Below are 21,348 nucleotides of genomic sequence, written 5' to 3'. Positions count from 1 at the left end.
TCATGCTTGTTTCACATTTTCACGGCGTTAATTTTACGATTACCTTTTGCATATCCCTGGCGCTTGGCAGGTGCATTTTATCTGTTAGCGAACATACCCGTCTGCATTTTTGTTGCATTTATCGGGGGTTCTTGTTGGTCTGTTGTCTGGATTTTGTGTTGATCGTGAGGATTTGGTAATCATTACGGATACAAGTGTTTCCATCTCAGAACCGTCATTTCCTGACTTCCATGGCATACAATTTAATTAATTAACTGATGTAAATGCCATATTTCAACAAGCCATCCGAAGCTGTAAAACCTTCTCCATAGGTGAGGTTACGATAAGAGATGGATTAGCTGATAAGCTGACCCGAAAAAAAAGTTCCGCAGCCTCCAACCTTCAACCTCCAACCCTCCACACTCCACAGCAATCATGCCTCATAAGCACAAGAGACGCGAGCGAGATGCTTCGTACGTATTACTCTAAAATTTCTCTAAACGCTTGATCTAATAACGCTACCTAATCCAGGCAATTCGATCTCCCACCTTCCATGATCGCCAAGCCACTTCCTGTGCGCGAACAGCAACCCAAAACTAAGAACGGCAAGAAACCCCAGCAGAAACAGGCCGATGGCAAAAAGCCATCAGGCCCAGCAACCAGTCGCCGCAAGGGTGCAAAGGAGGATGACACCCCGAAAGCCTTCCAGCGCCTGATGCAATTCAGAACAACCGGCCGACGGGCGCCCTCGGGTCTAGAAACCGGCGAGAAAAAAGAGAACAAGAAGCGCAAGCGCGAGGAAGCAGCAGATACCACGAAAGGACCTCAGAAGAAACATGCCACCACACTCTCCGAACAAGCTGCGTCCAGTGGTGCCGATGCCAAGAAGGCCATGCCGAAGATTCTACCAGGCGAGAAGCTAGCAGATTTCGCGGCGCGCGTTGATCGTGCGATGCCGCTTTCGGCGATTACCAAGTCGGCTCAATCTGGTGCGCCTGGGATTCGGACTCACAAGATTACGAAGCATGAGAAGCATCTCCGTCGGTTGCAAGAGGGGTGGCGGAAGGAAGATGCGCGGATCAAGGAGAAGGAGCAGGCTGAGCGAGAGGAGAGGGAATTTGAGATGGGTGATCAGCTAGAGCTGTTGAATCAGTGGGAGCAGGAGATGCGGGGTGGCAAGGCTAAGAAGAAGAATCTTGTGAAAAAGAAGAAGGGCGGTGATGATGCTGGGAGTGATGATGATGATCCCGATCCTTGGGCGAAGCTGAAGAAGCGGGATAAGGAGCGGAAGGCTAATCCGTTTGAGGTTGCTCAGGCGCCACCTACTTTGGCGAAACCAAGGGAGATCTTCAAGGTTCGTGGTGGTGCCAAGGTGGACGTTGCCAATATTCCCAATGCCGTGGGAAGCTTGAGGCGACGAGAGGAGTTGGCTGGAGAGAGAAGGAATATTGTGGAAGAGTACCGTCGCTTGATGGCCGAGAGACGTGGAGGATGAAGTAGATGAACCTGTCAATTTCGTATAAAATAACCCCTGTTGACCTTGCTGCACATGAGATGCCATTTCAATATTGCCATTACTGCTAGAAGGGCTTGAAATAACACATCGATCTATTATTCCACCCCGAAGAGCTTTAATTTACCATCTTGTAAGAACAAAATTATATGCAGCCGCAGTGGAATCACTCAATCCACTTGCGATTTCATTTCTATGTAACATTCAATTACTGCCTTTTTTTGTTTCGTAGGAACACCGTGATAGTCAACGCCATATCGGAATCTAGTGGCCGTGGCCGTCATCCTGCGGCTGCTCGGGGTCCAGCTTGATGATTGTGTCAATACGCATAATGGCAATGCAAGCCTCAACAGCAGACTTGAGCTGCTTAATCTTGCTCATGCTAGGCTCCAAAACACCAGCTTTGAGGGTGTCGTGGACGCGTCCCTTAGCCAGGTCAAGACCGTAGTTGCGGTATGTCTTCTTCTTAGCGATGGCCTTCTCTTCCTCGTTGGCGTCACCGTCCTGCACACGCTGTGACAGGGCGTGGCGAACACGGAGCTGGGCCACCAGCTCGGAGGAGTCCTTGGCAGCGTTCACAGCCAGGGTCTTGGGAATAACGAGCAGAGACTGGGCAAACTCGCCAATGGCAAGTTGCTCGCGAGAGCCCTAGAAACATTGTTAGAATGAGTAACAAAAGAGATATAACAACACATACCACTGTGACGGCAAACTCCTCGAGGTAGATGTGGAGAGCCGTTTCAACGGCACCACCACCAGGCACAATGCTGCCGCTCTCCAGAGTGCGCTTAATAGCGCAGAGAGTGTCGTGAACAGAGCGCTCCATCTCATCCAAGCTGAACTCGTTAGCACCGCGGAGGATGATAGAGGCAGAGGAGTGGACCTTGGTGCCCTTGACCAAGATGCACTCATCATCCGAAATACGCTCCTGCACAACCTCCTCTGCGGTACCGAGGTTGGAAGCCTCGAACTTCTCATCACCGTTCAGGTCAGACAAGGAGCTGACTAGGGTAGCACCGGTAGCCTTGGCAATGCGGCGAAGATCCTCCTTCTTGCAGCGGCGAACGGCCATAGCTCCCTTCTCAACGAACAGCTTCAGAACCATATCATCGATACCCTTGGTTGTGAGAACGACATTGGCACCCGACTTCAAAATCATATCAACGCGCTCCAGAACAATGCCGGCCTCACGCTCACGAATCTTCTCCAACTGATCAGGGTCATCCACTGTGATTTGAACACCCAGCTTCATGCGCTCCTTCTGCAAGTTCATGTCCAAACACGCGATCTTGGCGTCTGTGACACGGGTAGTCATGGCCTGGGAGGCAACAGTGCAGTTCAGGGCATAACCGTTGACGAGAACAGACTCAGTAACACTCTTTCCGTGAGCCTTGAGCAGGTTCACGGCCTTGACAGGGTACTTGACCTCGCCTCTCTGGTTTGTCGACTTCACCTGCAGCATAGCGTCCACACACATGTTCGCAAAGAAATCCGAATCGGAACCAATGATCTTACTGGACATAGAGGTCTTCGCAATGCTGATCAAGCTGTCTCTGCCCAGGTTCTCCACATTTGTTGAAATGTTCTCGTTCATGTACTTCACTGCCTCCCGAAGCGCAAGGCGGTATCCGTTGATAATTGTGGTAGGGTGTATCCGGTTCTTCATCAACTCGTTTCCTCTCCGCAGAAGCTCGGAAGCAATCAGGACGACGGAAGTAGTTCCATCTCCAACCTAGAGTACGTCAGTAATGAGGCTTCGAGATATCCGATAGATGTAGAGCCCGTACCTCCTTATCCTGCTGCTGGGCGAGGTCGACAAGGATCTTGCCTGCAGGGTGCTCAATGTCAAGTAGGGACAGAATGGTAGCGCCATCGTTCGTCACAGTCACATCCTATATCATAGAGAGCAATGTTAAAAGCTGCCACACAGCTCTGCGGGGAAGTTTGATGTTCCATACCCCTATGTCGTCCACCATCATCTTGTCCAACCCGGAGGGACCGAAAGAGCTCTTGATGACATTTGAGATAGCCTGAGTCGCGAGAACTGCAAAAATTTGGTCAGTACAATTGTTTGAATTGAGAGACACCATCCAACATACCATTCTGCTCCCGAACATCAGCACCGGTGATTTTCTGACCACCCAAGACTGTGTGCGAGATCCGTTAGTCAAGTTCAGCTTGCATATTCGAGAACCTAAAGTACTGACAGAGAGTGTCCGCATTCCGCGGAGCCTGGAAGATTCCTGCCATGGCTAATTCAAGGAATTAATAGAGCAAAGTGGGATGGCGAAGCTCTCTTGTCGGAGACGGGGGGTTTTGGTTGAGTTGACGCTAAAAGTTCTGCCGAAGCGGTGTCGATGATACATCCCACTTTCAGATTTAGAGTCATACTTATTTTGTGCTTTCTTCTTCTACTTGCGCATTCAACTGTTGTTCTTTTTTGGAATTCCTTGCCAGGTGTTCATTTCCAATCATCATGGCCGACCAAACCCCCAGCGATGCTGCCGCCCCGGGCGCTGCTGCCACTCAAACCCTGCCTGATCGCACCCAACCCCCCGCCGATAACGCGAATGAGTCTAAGAATGCTGCCAAGAAGGCCGCAAAGGCCGCTAAGCTGGCTGCCGACAAGGCCGCGAAAGCTGCAAACAAGGGAAATGCCAAGCAGGAGCCTAAGAAGGCCCCCAAGAAGAAGGTTGAGGGTGCTGCTTTGATCGGAATTGATGTCTCGAAGGAGGAGGATTTCCCTACATGGTACTCTCAGGTTCTCACTAAAGGTGACATGCTTGACTACTATGATGTGTCTGGGTGCTTTATTCTGAAGGTATATCTAACATGATTCGCTCTTTTGTGTGCCATTGCTAATGTATGTGCGCATTAGCCTGCTTCGTACTTTATCTGGGAGGAAATCCAACAATACTTCAACACCCGTATCAAGAAGATGGGTGTCAAGAACTGCTCTTTCCCGCTCTTTGTGTCTGAGGATGTGCTGCAGCGTGAGAAGGATCACATTGAGGGATTTGCTGCTGAGGTCGCCTGGGTCACCCATGCGTAAGGACTCTAATCTCTGTCAATTGTGGCTAATTTGGATATCTAACTTGATTATTTTAGTGGATCTACCCCTCTTGAAAAGAAGATTGCCATTCGTCCTACCTCGGAGACTGTTATGTACCCCTACTACGCCAAGTGGATTCGCAGTCACCGTGACTTGCCCCTGCGCCTGAACCAGTGGAACTCCGTTGTGCGTTGGGAGTTCAAGAACCCCCAGCCTTTCCTGCGAACCCGTGAGTTCTTGTGGCAGGAGGGTCACACCGCTCACTTAACTGAGGCCGCCGCCCGGGAGGAGGTTCTTCAGATTCTTGACTGGTACGCCGATATTTACTCTGAGCTCCTCGCTGTCCCTGTCGTTAAGGGCCAGAAGACCGAGCGTGAGAAGTTCGCCGGAGGTCTCTACACCACCACAGTTGAGGGCTACATCCCCGCTACTGGTCGTGGTATCCAGGGTGGTACTTCCCACGGCCTGGGCCAGAACTTCAGTAAGATGTTCAACATTACCGTGGAGGACCCCTCTGCCAAGCCTGACGAGAAGAAGCCTGCCCTCAATGTCTGGCAGAACTCTTGGGGTCTGTCGACCCGTACCCTGGGTGTCATGGTTATGATCCACAGTGATGACAAGGGACTTGTTCTCCCCCTCGCATCGCTGAGACCCAGGTCATCATCGTCCCCGTTGGTATCACCGCCAAGACCACCGACGAGGAGCGCGAGAAGCTCAACGCCGAGGTTGACGGTCTTGTTGCCGTCCTGACTGCTGCCGGTATCCGCGCTGAGAGCGATAAGCGCACCGAGTACTCCCCTGGCTGGAAGTTCAACCAGTACGAGCTCCGCGGTGTTCCTTTGCGCCTGGAGTTTGGCCCTGGCGAGTCTGCCGGCCACTTCGTTACTACCTCTCGCCGTGACATTCCTGGAAAGGATGGCAAGGGCTCTATCCCCATTCCTGAGCTGGCCACTGCCGTCCCTGCTCTCCTGGACACCATCCACAAGGATCTCTACACTCGTGCCGATGCCGTTTTCTCTGCTCACCGCAAGCAGATCACTAACTGGGACGACTTTGTTCCTGAGCTGAACCAGAAGAACCTGCTCATCGTCCCCTCGTGCCTGACTGAGGAGTGTGAGGACCAGATCAAGGAGATGAGCGCCCGCAAGGCCGAGGAGGATTCTGGCGAGGCCGAGGACTCCAAGGCTCCCAGCATGGGTGCCAAGTCCCTGTGCATTCCCTTCGAGCAGCCCGCCGAAGAGCTTGGTGCCTGTATCAACCCCAAGTGCAAGAACCCCGCCCAGAAGTGGTGCATGTTCGGCCGTAAGTTTCTTCACCCTCATCAAATCTACACAGTCACTAACCGCATATGCAGGCTCTTACTAAACGGATAAACCCGAATGCGAGGACTCTTCTCCACCTTTCAGTAGGGCGAGATAGTCACCGTTTCTCATTACGGTCCGTTTGGGACCACCAAGAAAAAAACCCTAAAATCTTTTATACATATCTTCGCGGGTTCGATGTATCCATATGGTACGCGATTTATGGCATTGTGGAGTTGAGACCGGGGTTGGAATGAGCTATGAGAAGGAATGAGTGATGTTTTCATATTTTCTTACCAATCAATAAAAAAATTTAAAATCAAAACAAGTCGTAGCGCTCATATTCATATGAAGTAATATGAATATTAATAAGCAGAACTATCACTCGGCATCGAAAGAACGTCGGTGGTGCTCAGACTCGTCGATCATCGATTGCTCCTATATTGAAATACAAGAGAAATAGTCCTACTCCACTGGTTTCGTGTCGAGCTGACAGTACATGTCAATTATGATACAAGTTTGCATAAATTATTGGAAACTCCTGCAACAGGGAGATCAAGGAAGAGCCACCTATGGATATAATGTACAAGATGAAGTGTGGGACAGGAACGCCATCCAGACGATGCACCGGACGACAAAAGATAAGTAAAGTTTGAGCCACGTTTGATGGCAGTAGATGACGGGAAACAGGAAAGAGTGCAAAGATGGACTAGGGTTAATGTAGGATTAGGGTGAGAGTCAAGAAATAGGGAGATAATAGGATGAAACCCAGGGAGAGGGCATGGACGAGATAGTTGTAGATGTAGGTGTGCAGTCATGCAGAGGAAAAGAATAAAAAGAATGAAGCTTATGATATCCAGATCAACCACTTCGAAGGGATTTTAAAATCGCTAGAAACAGAAGCCAAAGAGACCATGTAGCTTTTGGAGGTATCGTGCAAAATCATTATCGTGCGAGGGAGAACAAAACAGACTTTCCTTTCGTGGGGAGGGACGGCCAAAGACTGCACTAGTAAGTTTCGACAGAGCGAGTTCCACGAAGTTGCATCCTCGCACGGGACAGCGGGGACAGGCTGTTTTCGCAGAAAGGCTGGGTTGGGCGGGCGCGACGGAGACGCTGCGGCCAGTTCATAAGGGTTTGGGCATCGGTAGCTGTGGCCCCGTCGATCACATAGCGGACGTTGTTCTCATCAACCCCTTCGATCTGCACTCGAGGAGTCGGGGCGTCGATACTAGGAAGGTGAATGATGTCGTCATCGCTGTCCTCAATTGACATGCTACTTCTGCTATCCTTGGAAGGCGTGGAGTGCGCCTGCATGCAGTGGACGGTTCCGAGTGGGTTGGAGGTTGGGGTGGCGGAACGGGTGGTTGTGGCTGTGATGTTGGGGGTGGAGGCAGCATGGATCTTAGGTCCAGTTTTGTCTTTTCCAGCCCGGCTCAAGACGTCCATGTAAGTGAGCTGATCTCCAGATGCAGTCTGGGGTACTTTGCTCTTCTTGGATTTTTGGATATCAGCGAGAAGACCCGCCGATGGAGCTGGGGCATCAGTGTGTCTGCGTCGAGTAGGAGGTCCGGAGACCTTGCGGAGAAGGCGGTCGTATCCCTTTGAGGGTACGCTTGTAGAGATACTGCGACTGGATTCGGTGTTTCTCTTGTGTTTCTTAAGCGAGCTCTTCCGGATGATCTTCGAGAATTGACCTGCCGAAGCACTGCGGTTCAATGCTGGGTGTGTAGGTTGGGCAAATGAGTCTGCATCTGACGGCGTGAATAGGGGACCAGCCGGAGCAGGGACAGGCACACGTTTAAAAGCATCGTGGGAGTTGATTTCGCGAACTATTGCATCTTGTAAAGATTCATAGGTCGGATGAGGACTTAGGGCTTGGGTAGACATGTAAGCCTTGTTGAATAGTTCCATCATCTCTGAGGCCTTGAATCGCGGTGAGGATGCAGCAGAAGTCGGTGTTTGCACCGGCAGTGGACTGTTCATGACTTCTGCAATGCTTGGCGCTCGCTTCATACCACCAGTGGAGGGTGTTGGAGGCTGAACAGCGCGATGACCAATCTTCGACCGGCCCTTTGAAGCCAACTGAGTGTTGATCGACAGATCTCGTACATTCCGCCTTGACGAACCTGAGGAAGGAGGCGGAGAAACACTTCTTAGACCCAAAGACGAGCTTCGAGCCGTTGGGGCAGGATGTTGGAGGACAGACAGCGGTGTCTTTGGCTTACTGCCATTGTCTTTATTGGCATCATCACCCTCGCCTATTGGAGGGGGCAAAGTTGGACTGTCTGGCAACGGAGTATTGCTCCATCGCCTGCCTTGTTTGTAGGCAGGTGGAACACCTAAGCGTGGAATGACCGGAGGCCGAGCCTCTTCGTCTGCAGAATCGTCCGCCTCGGCAGACAAGCTCGGTGCTGACCTTCGCAGACGAATATTATTGCTAGAATCTTTGCCCTGCGAAGCGGCATCTTCCGGCGAAGAGCGATTGCGCAAGTCTCCATCCGATGTCCAATTGGGTTTCCTCGGACTGCGTCTTTGTGCATCAGGACTTAATTTGCGCACTCTCCCAGGCGCAGGAGGGGAAGACCGGGAACTCAGTGCAGATAATGAACGACTTGGGCCGGAATATTTGGCAATATTCCTATCGGCGACATCTTCCTGGTATAGTGCAGACAATATTCGAGAGTTTGCTATTCCGCTGCGGTGTTGGATCCGAAGAAACCGGGTCATGTTCCTTTCCGCAACATCTTCATTGTATGGACTGGCCGGCGGCGAGATAGGAGGAGGGCTAGGCTCCTGGCGATAGCCAGAATTGGCAAGAGCTTCCATCAAATCAATATGCCGAGAATTTGATGGTCTCGGCGGTGGACGACCCGGCACATTGGGTGACAACGAACATTGAGAAGATAACGGCCTCGGACCAAGATGCTGGTGAAGATCTTCGAATTGTTTTTCAATCTGCTCAAAGTGATGAGAGACATCTAGGGACCGTCCTACTTTAAGAACGGGAGAGGGAAGGGCCGGCGAGGGAGGAGCCGGGTATAGGTGACTTTGATTGAGATTAGACTCGCCGAAAGAGAATTCATCTGGCGCATGTTCGGGACTGGTTGATGGCCGTGACAAATTCTGATTTGGAAAGAGCTTCAAGCCAACCATTTTGAAATTGACCAGCTCGTGGTCTCATGCGCAAAAACGTTTGCTCGGAGCCTGGGGGTGCACAGGCGGCCAGGAAAAAAAAAGTGACGTCGGGGGAGAAAGTATCCCCAAAACTAACAATTGGAATGGCTAGAGCAAGGGCCGTCATAAACAATCCAGCCAGTATACGGAGTCATGACAGCATTAGACTGTCAAGAATGAGAGACCGACATACGGTGCTAAATGCATCCCAGGTAAGCATGATGGGAAAGGGAGAAAGGAGGGAAAGTCGAGGCAGCTCTGTACTCCGTAGTGCAGCGGAGACTTGCCTTGTCAAGCAGCACTCGTGCAGATCCAACACTCTTTGAGATTCTGGATCAGGGGGAGATTGTGACCCGGCCGTCTCCATGATCGAGCACAGATGGGGCCAGATGCGTGACAGTTTCAACGCTAAGAAATTAAGAGTGCTCCATTTGCCGTGTCTTACTTTTTTGACACACGAACGGCTTTCTAAATTGGCCTTGGGTAAACTCAAATTGCCAATTGCCCGTGTCCGATCTCAATGTTTGATTGTTTCTGCAGCTTGTTAGGATTTTTCCTAGTCTCGTACTAGTTGGCAGGATTTTAGTGTCGATAGCTGGGTCAACTGGGTCAGCATATGCAGCTAGTAAAGCCTTACTCCGGAGAAAACGTCCAGTGTGCATCTGTGTTGTCCATTGGACGGATACTACTTTGCAAATGACCCTCTCCTAGTCAGGGGGATCCACAATGTATGACAGGAATGCTTCAAATGTTGGGATAGAAACCCCCTCAACGGGTAGAGATGGAAAGGTTTGCTATCTTCCCTCGGAAACAGGCCGCATCAGCGGCAGGCGCAGCCTCGATCTATGCCAATGGGCGTTCGTGGAAACGGGATGAAATGCCAAAAAAAAAGAGCCAAGTTGAAAGGACCGAGGGAAGTGGACAAGAGGAAAGCATGAGATGGAGTCTCCAATTTCCCTGTGGATGATGATTGGTGTGACGATGTGATCGTCAAGCAGCAGAAGTGGGTCCATGTTCTTAGCGGCATGAGCCCGCGAACCGAGTTCAAATTTAATTTTGGAATTGCTTGGACTGTTCCGATTGATCAAAGCTTGCAGCACGAGGGCGTTGGGGGGATCCAGAATCGTGACTAACAAAGAAAAGCAGGAAAATAGTCCAAAATTGAGATTCGATCTAGTCGTGATTTGGAATGACAAAGGAAATCTCGATCCGATTCATCCTCAGGGGTAAACAAACACCAACTCCGCAGTCGGAGGGGTAAAACCTTCCGGTTTCCCCCCAATTTCATGTTTATTTTTCCTATATCATATAGTTAACCATTTTGAATGAGAAAAGTCAAACATTTGAATGTCAAAGTCTGATTCTAATAGATCATACATTGATTTCTTTTTAGCTCCACCAAATCTCACTAAATCTCATCTCGTGCGATCGATCGATTCCGATTTCGATACCGATGTCGCCAGTCCATGAGTCAGCAGATGGTTCACCTTGTATACAACTCTCACCAATGCTAACTTCTATGTTGATCGCAGTGCAGTCGATCGGTGAAGTTATTTGACACGTACCAGGGTAGGAATATACAAATAAAATAAAACTAAAATCAATATCAACAAGATGAGTCCATCCATTCAACAACCTATAGAACATTCGAATGTTTCAAGGTTTCAAAGCAAGATATGTACATCCAAGTGCCCATATATTCAACGATGACATTAGCCTTGGAACAATTGCTTTCCAAAGTTGAAAGCTCGAGTACATACAGACATATTTAGATACGATGAACAGGGAGTAACATGATTTTGGAACTTTCTGTATCTTTTAAATTGTCCAGCATTTCGGCGGGACCCGATGAACAAGCTTTCGACTGTCGACTTTCCTTCTACATGTAGTTACCTCGTGTCTACCAAAGTAGGACTATGCGTGAAGATCTTCAACGGAACCGTGGTTGAGGTGTGGTCTCATGTTTCACACTTTACCAGGAATGGTCCGTCTGAACCTTAAGAACACGTGATCATCGTTAACCCTCAAAAGTAAATATGCCAGTAGGCAGCAAAAATGGACTAATAGACTTCACAACGTGGGGGGATGCATTTCTGTCTAACAATGTAATGAATGCAAACAAAATCCCAGAACTCATCATTGTTTTTGGAACAGAAACAAAAACTCACAATTCCAGGCTGGCCACGTGTGAAAGCAGGGATACGTGAACATTCATGTAATACATAGAGCCATAATAAAGAGTGCATCACCTTAACAGCAGAAAGCCATGGTAGCTTCCAGTCTCGTGCATCTGAGATTGAAGCAAAAACCTCATGAAGCACCCTAGCTGTCTTTTTGGACACGTCAAAATACCTGTCGTCCTTGGTCACGTAAAAATGAAATGCATAACACAAGAATGACATAATGCTGAACCACGCAACAAACACAACAGAAACATGTTTGAAGCTCAATCTACAGCTCAACAGCCATGGCATGGCCAGGCCCATCGTCGTCCGCACCAGGGAAGTCATCATCTTCTTGATCCATAGAGTGTCCTTCGTCATCCGAAGGGGCCTCGCCAGAATCATCTTCATCAGATTCTTTGGTATCAGAGGAGGCGCCGGTAGGAAGCTGCAATTGGTTCATGTACTTGCGCACACGGTAGTAGCGGTATTGAGCCGCAGGGACAGTGATACCGTAGGCTCGGGCAATCGCAGCCCAGTCGAACTAGAAACACGTGTACGTATTAGAAAAAATCCAGTAAGAGCGTAGACAATGGGGCGGTGAGGGAATAAAGAAAGAAGTTCCATTATAAAAGTGAAGACTTACGTCACCTCCCTTGTTGAGCAGGCATATCCAGATGAGAATCATCTTGGTCTCGAGGGTGTTGGCCCTGGCGGCGGCCCTGGCGGGTTTGTTGGTGGAATTAACGGGCGTGTTTTTCACAACCCTGTTAGCAGTCTGCTTAGAAGGGCCGGCCTTTGGGGCAGCGGGCTTCTTGGATGTGACCATTGTCAACTTTGCGGAGGAAAGGGCAGAATGAATTGGGGAGAAGAAGAAAGCGGAGCTGAAAAGTTTGGTATGGATAGATTTGAGAGCAAGAATGTCACTGTCAAAGCACTTGGGTCAGAGCCGCTTCTTCTTAAGTGAATCGCAAGTAACTAGATATATGGAAGGAAAGAAAAGTAAGCTCACGAATCCTCAGCTTTTATAGTCGAGGATTTCATAAATATCGATAAATCAGGCATATGAATGTCTTCCGATGTTTCACATAGTGTTATTGTGTCTGCAGAAAGCTAGGAAAATGCATTTGGATAAAGTACATAGCTAAATGCGGAAATTTGCGATATCAGGATGCCAGGGCACTTGAATCTAGGCCCGAAGCTTAAGCCTCGTCCATAAACTCGTCTTGAAGGTCTTCCTTCGAGAGCTTCTGCATAGTTTCGATCTCAATAGCTATCTTCTTGTCCTTCGGAAGCTTTTTCTTGGTGGGCGATTGGACAGGTGACTGGGCAGACGAGTCGTCACTATCCATCTCGGAGCTCAGGTATTTACGCAGCTCATAAAAAATGCTCTGAGTGCAGCTCTTAGACAGGTTGACCTTCTTGGCCACAGCGTTGTAGTCGATCTAAAGATAAAGTTATCAGTTGATTCATCTCCACAGAGCACAGTAGATGGGAAGTATCATTTGGCATACTCACCGACGAGCTCGGGGAATTTTTCATAATAGATTCAAGACAGGCCCAGAGGAAAATAACATCCTTTTGGGAGTACTGTCGTTTCTTCGGGTCTTCCCATCTTTTTCCCCGGGACTTGGTAACTTTGGGTGAGTCAGCCATGGCGGAAGATCAAGATCCAAAAGATTCAAAGTTAGCAGAGTCAAAAAGACCCAAGGATGTGAGATGGAATACCAGTGTTCAACTTGGGATATGTGGTTTGAAGATTGGAGAGGGGATGTGGATTCGAGGATCTAGTGAAGGAATGAGTGAATATACGAAAGGGAGCAGAGCTTTAATACCAAGGAAAATGAAAATCGCGAAACGACTAAGCGGAGTACTGATTTTTGTATAGTGCAAATTATAAGTCCTATTTCCAAAAACTGGAAATTATAGAGGCAAACTGGAGCTGTAATTGTTATTAGCGAACTGGACTTCCAATTGTATGGACCGATAGATGATCCCGTGCTGAACCTCTGCCTAGATGAAGTTAGAGAACGACCTCAAGTCCATTTGCAATGAACCTGAGGTGCTACGAAAAGGAATCACAGAAGATCAAGGAATTCAAGAAATAATAGATACAATTGTGCATGAGCGTCATGCTATTGACTTCAAAAAGGTCGAACGTGGCCTTTCAAATGCCATGAAGCCCAGGCGGCTAGGCATCTCTGCATAATTGATGAATGTCTGCACAGCCGACTATTCTAGTCTTTCTACGCAGAAAGAATCCCCTCACGGACCTAGCACCTAGTCCGCAGCAGAAGTCACTCGCTGGCTATTTTTGTGAGTTTTCTTCGGGTTTGGGTCATCTTCCTCCTCTTGAGAGTCATTGATCTGCGTCCGTGCCCTCTTCCGTGCAGGGGTCTTTGGTGACAGATCATTCTGCTCTGCAGCAGAACCACTGGTGCTGCTAGTACAATCTTGCATATGTTTTTTCAGACGGCAGAAGCGGCTAATTGCCGCATTTTTGGTGATGCCAAGATTGACAGCAACTGTGACATAGTCTGTCTAGAAGAATGATATCAGTGGGATTTGTTTGATATGTGATGTGAATGTGAATGTGAAAGTGCAAGTGCAAGTGAAAGTGAAAGTGTTACGAGTCAATAAACAGTGAAGTAGTGAAATCATGAGACACAGATTGTGTTCAGCCATTGTGGACTCACCTGGTTCGCTGGGTTGCTGGTATAGCACTCCCAAAGAAAGCGCAAATGATGCTCAGTAGCCTTAAGAGCACCACTTGGTCGTGAAAATAACTTCGCAGGTTTTTCTGGTAGAGAGGCATCACCTTTGGTGGGTTGAGTAGCCGACATATTTGCGTTTCAAGAGATTTGAGGCTATGTTGATGTTGGAAAAGTCTTGTGAAACGAGTGCTGACCGACATTTGTACTTTGAACAGGCTAGGAGAATAAGATTCTCGAAGATAGAAGGACTGTAGTGGTGTAGACTCCGCGGTTAAAGGGGATGAGAAGTCCAATAATCAAGATATGACTAAAGGAGACGGAGTTACAAAGTTCTGATACTGGAAAAGAAAAAAAAAATTTCAATTCACTAAAGCTTCATGAGCACGCATGATTCTTCTAGATACATGCAGTATAGATCAAAAGAAAAGGACAAAGGCACAAATGAACAAAGAAGCAAGCAGCAAAGCAAAAAGAGTATCAACCATCATTTCATCCATAATAGATGACGATGGCATGTGTGATGCCAACCATACCACCTGCCCATTTTCATTGTGGAGATGAAGAGCTCTAGGCCTTCTAATTCCCCTCCTTATCCTCCTTATCCTCCTCATGGGTGGCCTCGAGGCTGGTAGCAGGCTCCCAGCGCTTCAGGATGCGGGTCCAGCGCTTGCTGGCTGCATTTCTGGTGCATCCCAGGTTGTTGGCCACAGTGTCCCATTTGATCTTATCATCTTCAATCAGCACGGGAAGTTTGAAATTTGAAGTGAATTGATAGACCTACTGCGGACTTGGGCAGGCTCTGGATCACTTGCATGAGAAATTCGATGTCTTTCTCGATGATTCTGGCAGCGGCCTCAGAAATGGGCTTCTCGGACTTAATCGCACTGGCGGCGTTCTTGGGAGCCATTTTGACTTTATGTTTGTGTTAGACGTAGATAAAGGGAGCAACGAGATCAAGGTACGTACCGAATGGAGAAAGTTGTCGGTTTTGTAAGCTGAATGGCGTTGAGGTGAGGCGAGAAAATGTATCTGGAGGGGAAGATAGGAGGTTCAGATGGGAAGGAGAAGGGGAGGAAACACACAATCTGCGCGAGAGGACGTCGCGGTCATCGTGTTCACAACTCCCAGATCAGTTCAACACGTAAATCCAACTCTGTGGTAGCTCGTGGTATACCATCCCTATTATGATTGTGCCTCCAGTATTATGTACTCTTTCAGCACACCCACCAGCTTTAGATAGTGAGCCTTAGACAAAGAAATTCAGATTCAGATTTCATTTCTTCATTAATTGTACTTAAGTTTTTATTGAGATTGCATTGCCTGCATGGCAGATTCGCGAAGAGCATCACCAAGAACAGAGTGTGCCCCTCTCGCTGCGTCAACAGCACCATCTATTAAAGCCTCATGCGCAGTCCGCTCATCTCCTTTACCCAGTGCAGCCTTGGAGCTATCTCCCTTGAGCCAAAGCTCAGTAATCTCATCCCGACCCGGCATGTAAGCCACAACACAAGCGGACAAGATAGAATGATGTTCAGCTGGATCCGTATCCAGCATCAACTTGGGAGAAACAACAGAAGACTCGCTAGAATCATCTGAAACCAGCGCAGCAACACCACCAGCAACAAGGTCCAAGCAATCAATGCGGGCATCAGCAACAGCCGCCGATGCAGCAGTAATACAACCCGCCAAAACATTCATCATACCCCACGAAGCATCGTGCGAATCCGGGGCATCGGCCCACCAGCGATCATCCTCAGCCTCTAGGATGGTAATGGTAATATCAAGACCAGATTTGGGCCAGCGCTCGGCAATAATTGCGCCTCGCAGGGCTGTTTCGAGATGAACGCCGAGATCCCGCTCGGTTGCATCGCGGATATGTCCCTTTCTCTTACGGGCCGCAAAGGGCGCGTACTTGACATGTGTGGTGAGGACAAGATTGGGGGAGAAAGGCACAGATCTAGGCAGTGGCTTGGGGCCATGGACTGTGCAGGCGAGCTTCAAAGCTGAGGAAGGCGGGATCAAAGATTTGGGGTCAGAGCGTGCGGCAGCAAGAGAGGCGGAGGGTTGGAATTCGAGATATGAAGAGCCAGAGGCTGAGGGGATGAGACCCGTCTTCAGGACTGGAATTGGGAGGTTCTGTTAGCCTTGATCGATTGCGATAGAAGCTTGGTGTTCATACAGATTTTCCGGAGCTCGTTTGGTTGACGCTCACGGCGGGCTCGATGAGTCGCGCTGCTTGATTCATGATTTGATGCGAATACCGCTGGGCGAGTGCCCCCTGGTGGGCCATTAACTCTGCGTCGGTCATTCATTTTCAAGTTGGATGAGAGGAAGCTCTGATATTGCGGCGTTGAGAGACTAGAAACGGAAATCTTAGTGTTTGCGGTGTTTGCATGGCGCCCCACTCTGGGTTTTCCTTTTTCTTCGATTTCGAAACTTTTTTCTTTTCTCTTTCCTTCACACACCTCAACTTGGCTTTTCTCAACAGAATTCCTTCTAATGCGAAGGTTTTTTTTCTCTCTTGAGGAGATGCAGAGTTGAGGATGTGTTCAGTCTAATATCGTGAGTCATTGTTCCCCAAATCTTGATACCCTCCAACCCCCTGTCTTTATGATGAAATCTACCCAAATATCTGTTCGACGACAAAAAATGGGTCATGAACAAAACATGCATCACCATCTGATTGACACCCCTTTACCCTCAATTTCATTCTCAATCAATTCAATCCTTGTTGGCTTGAAGCTTACAATGATTCAGACAGGATTCTTATAGCTGGTCACCGACTTCGCTTGTCCCTCGCCGCCTTGTTTTTTAAGCTAATAGGTAAGCTCCTTGATTTTTTTACCCCTCTTTTTATGCTCCACTTTTCGTGATGAGAAACCATTTTTCAGTTCTGCTTCTGCAAAAACTTTGAAGATAATAAAAATACTTACCAAAAACTCCTGATCGTGTTATACACTCTTGTCTTTGTACCTTGATGTCCTTGACGAACAAAGCACTGACAATTCCAAGTTACCATCTAGGTCATCCCAATCATACTCTCTCTTCTCTAGACTGCATAAAAGGTACGAAGAAGAGTTTTTCTCATATACCCATTTCCCTGTATATGATGACACCTAGTCAATCCATTCAACGATCTCTTTTGAGAACCGACCCTCGGGTACGTAACCTCACTGGGCAGCGGCACAATGCAGTTCACGATCCATTGTCTATGCGACTCCCTTATACTGGACCTTTTATGACTGTACTTCGGTACGGATATAATCGGGAGGAAGGTTGTGGAGCACCGGGTAGACTTGGGTGAAGTCGTCTTCTGGTGCCAAAGTCCGGTGTGTGTTGTCTATGCTTGACTTGTGTTGGACTTGATGGTTGGGCTGTCCGTCCGTCTTGGATGGCAGTTACGGCTTGACGGGCCAGCAGGGTATGGGATGAGTTAAGACGGCTGTCTGATTATATTTTGCTATTTTGCAATTATCTCTTGTGCTTCTTGTGCGATTGATGCTGACGACTTGTCCGCAGATTTTACCTAGCTTCAATAAAATAATCTATAATCTAAATGAAAACATCATGAATCATCAGAATTAAGTTTTGAACCAGACAGTAGTTTGAATTGAAGTTATGTATGTGTAAAGTAGCAAGAACACGGAAGTAAAGGTAAGCAGCCCACCCCATCATCTCCCGCGTTTCACAGGCAGCAAAATCAAAACACCTCCCCCGTCTAAAACAACCATGGGAATCTCATTGGAAAGGTCGGAAATCAAGTAAACGTAGATCCTTTTTGTATTTTCGTTTCTGGGCAAAGACAGCATTAGAAAACTGTGAGCCCTTTATATAATCATCATCTATCGACTTGATGTGCACTGCGTAGGAATTGGCCGTTTTTAAGGAGAAGATCCCGGCGAAACTTCTCCCCCCTTGACGTCGACTGGCGTCGATCTGCCATTTGATCGGGTCATGCTATAGGGAGCCTGAACAATGGTTAGGAGAAAGGTCCTTGCCAGAAAGAGCAGAGTACTTACAAGAACCTTCTTAGCGTTACATATCCGCCAGGCCAGATTCAATACATTGCCATCGGCCTTAACAACCTCAGGTGCTAATTCAACACCGAACCTGTGAGAGAAAGGATGGTTAAAAAAGAATTCTAAGAAGACTCAGGGTACACTCACATCTGCTGGACAGCGAACACAACTCGCTTGGCAAACTTGCCATCTCTTTCCACAAGGCTTCCAAACTGCTCATCGACAGTCTCGGGCGCAACTTCAGGGTCGCGATCGAAGCAGTTGCGAACGACAGGGAGGAGAGCTTTCTCAACGGCGCGCTGAACAATACCACCCGCTTCGAAAGTGTCGACTTCATCAAAGTGAGGGATTCGGATCTCAAATGGTCGGGAAATAGACATGACATTGTGCACGCCATTATGGTGGTAACGCACTTCAAAGGCACCCTGTGTCCAGAATAGCTTGTCACCCGAAAAGACGATCTCTCCGGATGCAAGCTCGTGGCCGTCACGACCCTTCTGGTCGGAAGACTTGATGACCACGTCACTAGTGAGAATGCCTCTTTCACATGTCAGGTTGTCGTAGGAGCCCTCGTTGGTCGCGATCCAACGGCCCTGCGACGAAACACGGGTAACCTCTCGGGAAGTGTTGTCCGTGACCCGATAGAGGCCAATCCAGTCCTTTTTGCTGTGGTTGAGCGGCGCAGTCCACTTGACCTTGATCGGGGCGCCGTATTCCAAAGTCAGGTTCTGATCACCACGGCGGTCTAAAGGCATGCGCGCATTGTCTCCCTCACGGCCCTGGTCTTCTGGAGACTTGGCATCCGTTCCCTCGACCGACAATGAATAGTCACGGAGATCGTATCCAGCCAGATCAGCATCAATCCGAGAAATGGTGATGCGAGCCGGGTACTTTTGGAACAGAGCGCTGGTATCTTTGACGAATGTGTTAACTCCAGCAGCAAGCTTTGGGCGAGCATTGTCGAGAAGCTCCTCAATAAACTCAAAGGAGTCATCGAACATTTTGTCCACACTGCCATGCAGCTGCTTGAGTGACGGAGGGAGGGATTTCTTCAGGTTCTTGACCACACCACCATCTTGGCGCAAGCTTCGGCCGTAAAGCTTCTGCATATGGGGCCGCTCCACGAATTGAATAAAACCCAGACTCAGGATGTGACTCACCAGAGCCAGGAAAGTAATTGCTCCGCTGCTTGTGATGAGAACGGCACCCCAAACGCCAGCCAGACCTAGTACACGCTCAGGGTTGTTGAGGAAGCGGTATATCCCGTTGTAGGTCAACTTGGGGGATTCGTCGAAGAAGAAGTCGCCGAAGAACCAGCCGAATTCTCCGAGCGAGTCATAAATGCTGATCGAGGTCCAGAGTTGCAGACTGATCAAGCCGGCACCGAGGACGTGGCGGAAGAGCACCAGGCCGTAGTTCCAGTCGCTTGGGAAGGTGTACATCTTCCACACCGCAGCGATAAAGCTAGCGTAGCACATGATCATACTAAGGTGATACGTGCCCTTCCACTGGTTCCAAGCCTCCTGTGGCGTCTCACCAAATTTGAGGAAGTGCCTCGTCCACGCTTTGTCCCTGGATTGGTTGTTGAGGAGATGCCCGATGCCTAGAGAATACCATACACGCCACACAAGAGCATTGACCACGAAGAAGAATTGGTACATCGGGGTCGAGGGGCTCAAAGCCGTCACTGCGAATACAAGTAGCTGAACAAGAATAATCGACGAATCCGTGGTTCTAAAGAGATCCAAGTTGCTCAAGCCCAGCATGTTGTGGACCGAGGGCGGAGGTTTGGCGGAGTACGAAGAAGTCGCATTGGGGGGTAGTTCCTCAGACGGAGTTGGTGCATTCGGAGTTGTCGCAAGCGGAGTTGTCGCAGTCGGAGTTGGCGCTGATGGGGAGTCTGGAAACATAGGCAGGCTGGTGGTCGAATCCGCGACGGAACGCTTCCGAGGCGGAGGCGGGTTATAGGTCTTGTCGATATGGGGATTCTCGACAAACACCAAGAAGGCGAATTGAGCTGCATGGGCAATGATAGAGATGAACAACACTTTATAGCTTGCGGCCATCAGGGAGATACCGTAGTAGCCCGCATAGCCGACCGAGTACATGGGATGCGGAGCCATCTCGAAGACTCCGTCAAAGGTCAGCTCTTGGTCAATGAGGTAGAAGAAATCACCCCAGTACCAGGCATAATCCTTCACTACTCGATGAGCGTCTAATTTGACCCAGAGGTTGAACAGCACCAGCACAATGCCGGCGGCCCAACGTAGGACAGTCATGACTACGCTTTCATCGGTAGGACGGTGACCACAGGCTATCGCAAAGAGGCAGTAGGAGGTGAAGTCGCACATCAAGATCACGTCCACTAGACGGCGGAAGACGAGCCAGGTGTTGTATTCAATAGGTGCAGTTTCGAAGGAATAGTCGTGGGGGATCTTAGTCTCCATTTCCCGCTTAATCCAATTGTATAGAATAGGGTGCGGGTTCTTTCCCGTAGCTGGATTGACGAAAATCTTTGTCTTCTCTGCCCACCGAATCATGGTTCTGTGGTGCGACTGGTTGTGCAGCAGCCATCCAATCCCCGCATTGTAACCCGCCCGCCAGAAGAGGTACACAACAGCGAAGACTGGAATTCTAGCACTCGCTGGAAGAACCCAAAGCAAGCCAATATGGGCTGCCAATAGACCGAGAACCACCAAATCCGACAAATTCTTCGGCTCGGACGGGGACAGGAGCTGCGAAACCATGTCATGGGTTTGGGGCACGGTGAACACTGTCAAAACGCGATCGACCGGATTAGCGGGGGAGCTCCACATGGGAACGAGTGAAGGGCATATTCGCGACAGAGGACCACCCCAGGATCAAGCGTTGTCGCTTGGTATTAAGTGAAGCCAAGATATGAGTTTCAAACATACCAGTTCCATCAGGCGTGCGGCCAAAGGTCTTCTTATCCTTGCCGTCCATATCCTTGTTCTCCAACTCAGCATGAGCAGCCAAAGCATCGCGACCTCCAGTTGAATCAAGGTGCGATACATTTCTCTCCCTTAGCCCACCAGGCTGCAGGGCGCCTGTTGAATGGCCCTGATCCATGATGAAGTTTTGGTAAAGGAAATTGTTGGGAATTCGAGGAAGTGGAAGTGTGACTTCAGCATGTGACAGTGGGACCTCCCGATTTGTTGATCCTGTTTGCAGTATTTGTATTAGTTTACCAACAACGTTTTCTCTTCAAATTCTTCAACTGTTTTCCCCTTCAGAGTAAATCATGGGATTATTTAAGGATGTTAAAAGGAAATTTACTAAATTTCTGGGTGTGTGGGACGTATTTATGGGGAGAGACTAATAGTGGAACCTATGTGTATCGACACTTCAAGCTCTCCCATAGGTGAATTGTACACAACAGAGTTAGTTCCTGCGGAGCCCCGAACGAAGCA

General features: G+C 48.9%; 10 protein-coding genes across 10 annotated transcripts; 2 read left to right on the top strand and 8 right to left on the bottom strand.

The window, feature by feature from the left end:
• Nucleotides 1–414: 414 nt before the first annotated feature.
• N7520_011512 (uncharacterized protein) lies at nucleotides 415–1,474 on the top strand (the record flags this gene model as incomplete). The annotated part of the gene is made up of 2 exons (XM_057145445.1): nucleotides 415–452; nucleotides 511–1,474. 2 exons carry the CDS (start codon nucleotides 415–417, stop codon nucleotides 1,472–1,474), a joined length of 1,002 nt encoding a protein of 333 aa, XP_056991199.1.
• Nucleotides 1,475–1,756: 282 nt separating this feature from the next.
• Nucleotides 1,757–3,742, bottom strand: N7520_011511 (chaperonin-containing T-complex alpha subunit TCP1; the record flags this gene model as incomplete). Its single annotated transcript, XM_057145444.1, has 6 exons — nucleotides 1,757–2,140; nucleotides 2,190–3,224; nucleotides 3,280–3,384; nucleotides 3,451–3,536; nucleotides 3,592–3,639; nucleotides 3,700–3,742. 6 exons carry the CDS (start codon nucleotides 3,740–3,742, stop codon nucleotides 1,757–1,759), a joined length of 1,701 nt encoding a protein of 566 aa, XP_056991198.1.
• A 226-nt stretch (nucleotides 3,743–3,968) lies between these two features.
• On the top strand, nucleotides 3,969–5,909 carry N7520_011510 (proline--tRNA ligase; the record flags this gene model as incomplete). The annotated part of the gene is made up of 5 exons (XM_057145443.1): nucleotides 3,969–4,313; nucleotides 4,371–4,540; nucleotides 4,601–5,171; nucleotides 5,201–5,846; nucleotides 5,899–5,909. 5 exons carry the CDS (start codon nucleotides 3,969–3,971, stop codon nucleotides 5,907–5,909), a joined length of 1,743 nt encoding a protein of 580 aa, XP_056991197.1.
• A 944-nt stretch (nucleotides 5,910–6,853) lies between these two features.
• On the bottom strand, nucleotides 6,854–9,001 carry N7520_011509 (uncharacterized protein; the record flags this gene model as incomplete). The annotated part of the gene is made up of 1 exon (XM_057145442.1): nucleotides 6,854–9,001. One exon carries the CDS (start codon nucleotides 8,999–9,001, stop codon nucleotides 6,854–6,856), a length of 2,148 nt encoding a protein of 715 aa, XP_056991196.1.
• A 2,472-nt stretch (nucleotides 9,002–11,473) lies between these two features.
• On the bottom strand, nucleotides 11,474–12,013 carry N7520_011508 (uncharacterized protein; the record flags this gene model as incomplete). The annotated part of the gene is made up of 2 exons (XM_057145441.1): nucleotides 11,474–11,728; nucleotides 11,831–12,013. 2 exons carry the CDS (start codon nucleotides 12,011–12,013, stop codon nucleotides 11,474–11,476), a joined length of 438 nt encoding a protein of 145 aa, XP_056991195.1.
• A 373-nt stretch (nucleotides 12,014–12,386) lies between these two features.
• Nucleotides 12,387–12,840, bottom strand: N7520_011507 (uncharacterized protein; the record flags this gene model as incomplete). Its single annotated transcript, XM_057145440.1, has 2 exons — nucleotides 12,387–12,629; nucleotides 12,703–12,840. 2 exons carry the CDS (start codon nucleotides 12,838–12,840, stop codon nucleotides 12,387–12,389), a joined length of 381 nt encoding a protein of 126 aa, XP_056991194.1.
• A 624-nt stretch (nucleotides 12,841–13,464) lies between these two features.
• N7520_011506 (uncharacterized protein) lies at nucleotides 13,465–14,027 on the bottom strand (the record flags this gene model as incomplete). The annotated part of the gene is made up of 2 exons (XM_057145439.1): nucleotides 13,465–13,725; nucleotides 13,881–14,027. 2 exons carry the CDS (start codon nucleotides 14,025–14,027, stop codon nucleotides 13,465–13,467), a joined length of 408 nt encoding a protein of 135 aa, XP_056991193.1.
• A 447-nt stretch (nucleotides 14,028–14,474) lies between these two features.
• Nucleotides 14,475–14,805, bottom strand: N7520_011505 (uncharacterized protein; the record flags this gene model as incomplete). Its single annotated transcript, XM_057145438.1, has 2 exons — nucleotides 14,475–14,621; nucleotides 14,680–14,805. 2 exons carry the CDS (start codon nucleotides 14,803–14,805, stop codon nucleotides 14,475–14,477), a joined length of 273 nt encoding a protein of 90 aa, XP_056991192.1.
• A 395-nt stretch (nucleotides 14,806–15,200) lies between these two features.
• Nucleotides 15,201–16,210, bottom strand: N7520_011504 (3' exoribonuclease family protein; the record flags this gene model as incomplete). Its single annotated transcript, XM_057145437.1, has 2 exons — nucleotides 15,201–16,018; nucleotides 16,078–16,210. The coding sequence occupies 2 exons, from the start codon at nucleotides 16,208–16,210 to the stop codon at nucleotides 15,201–15,203; spliced, it is 951 nt and encodes a 316-aa protein (XP_056991191.1).
• Nucleotides 16,211–17,779: 1,569 nt separating this feature from the next.
• N7520_011503 (phosphatidylethanolamine N-methyltransferase) lies at nucleotides 17,780–21,007 on the bottom strand (the record flags this gene model as incomplete). Its single annotated transcript, XM_057145436.1, has 4 exons — nucleotides 17,780–17,866; nucleotides 17,918–18,008; nucleotides 18,065–20,690; nucleotides 20,833–21,007. 4 exons carry the CDS (start codon nucleotides 21,005–21,007, stop codon nucleotides 17,780–17,782), a joined length of 2,979 nt encoding a protein of 992 aa, XP_056991190.1.
• Nucleotides 21,008–21,348: the final 341 nt, after the last annotated feature.

This window comes from Penicillium odoratum, assembly GCF_028828045.1.
Source record: "Penicillium odoratum strain IBT 22623 chromosome Unknown utg000008l_segment0_segment0, whole genome shotgun sequence".
Lineage (NCBI taxonomy): Eukaryota > Fungi > Ascomycota > Eurotiomycetes > Eurotiales > Aspergillaceae > Penicillium > Penicillium odoratum.
The sequence above is the reverse complement of the archived record's forward strand: the minus strand, read 5'-3'. Positions and strand labels throughout refer to the sequence as shown.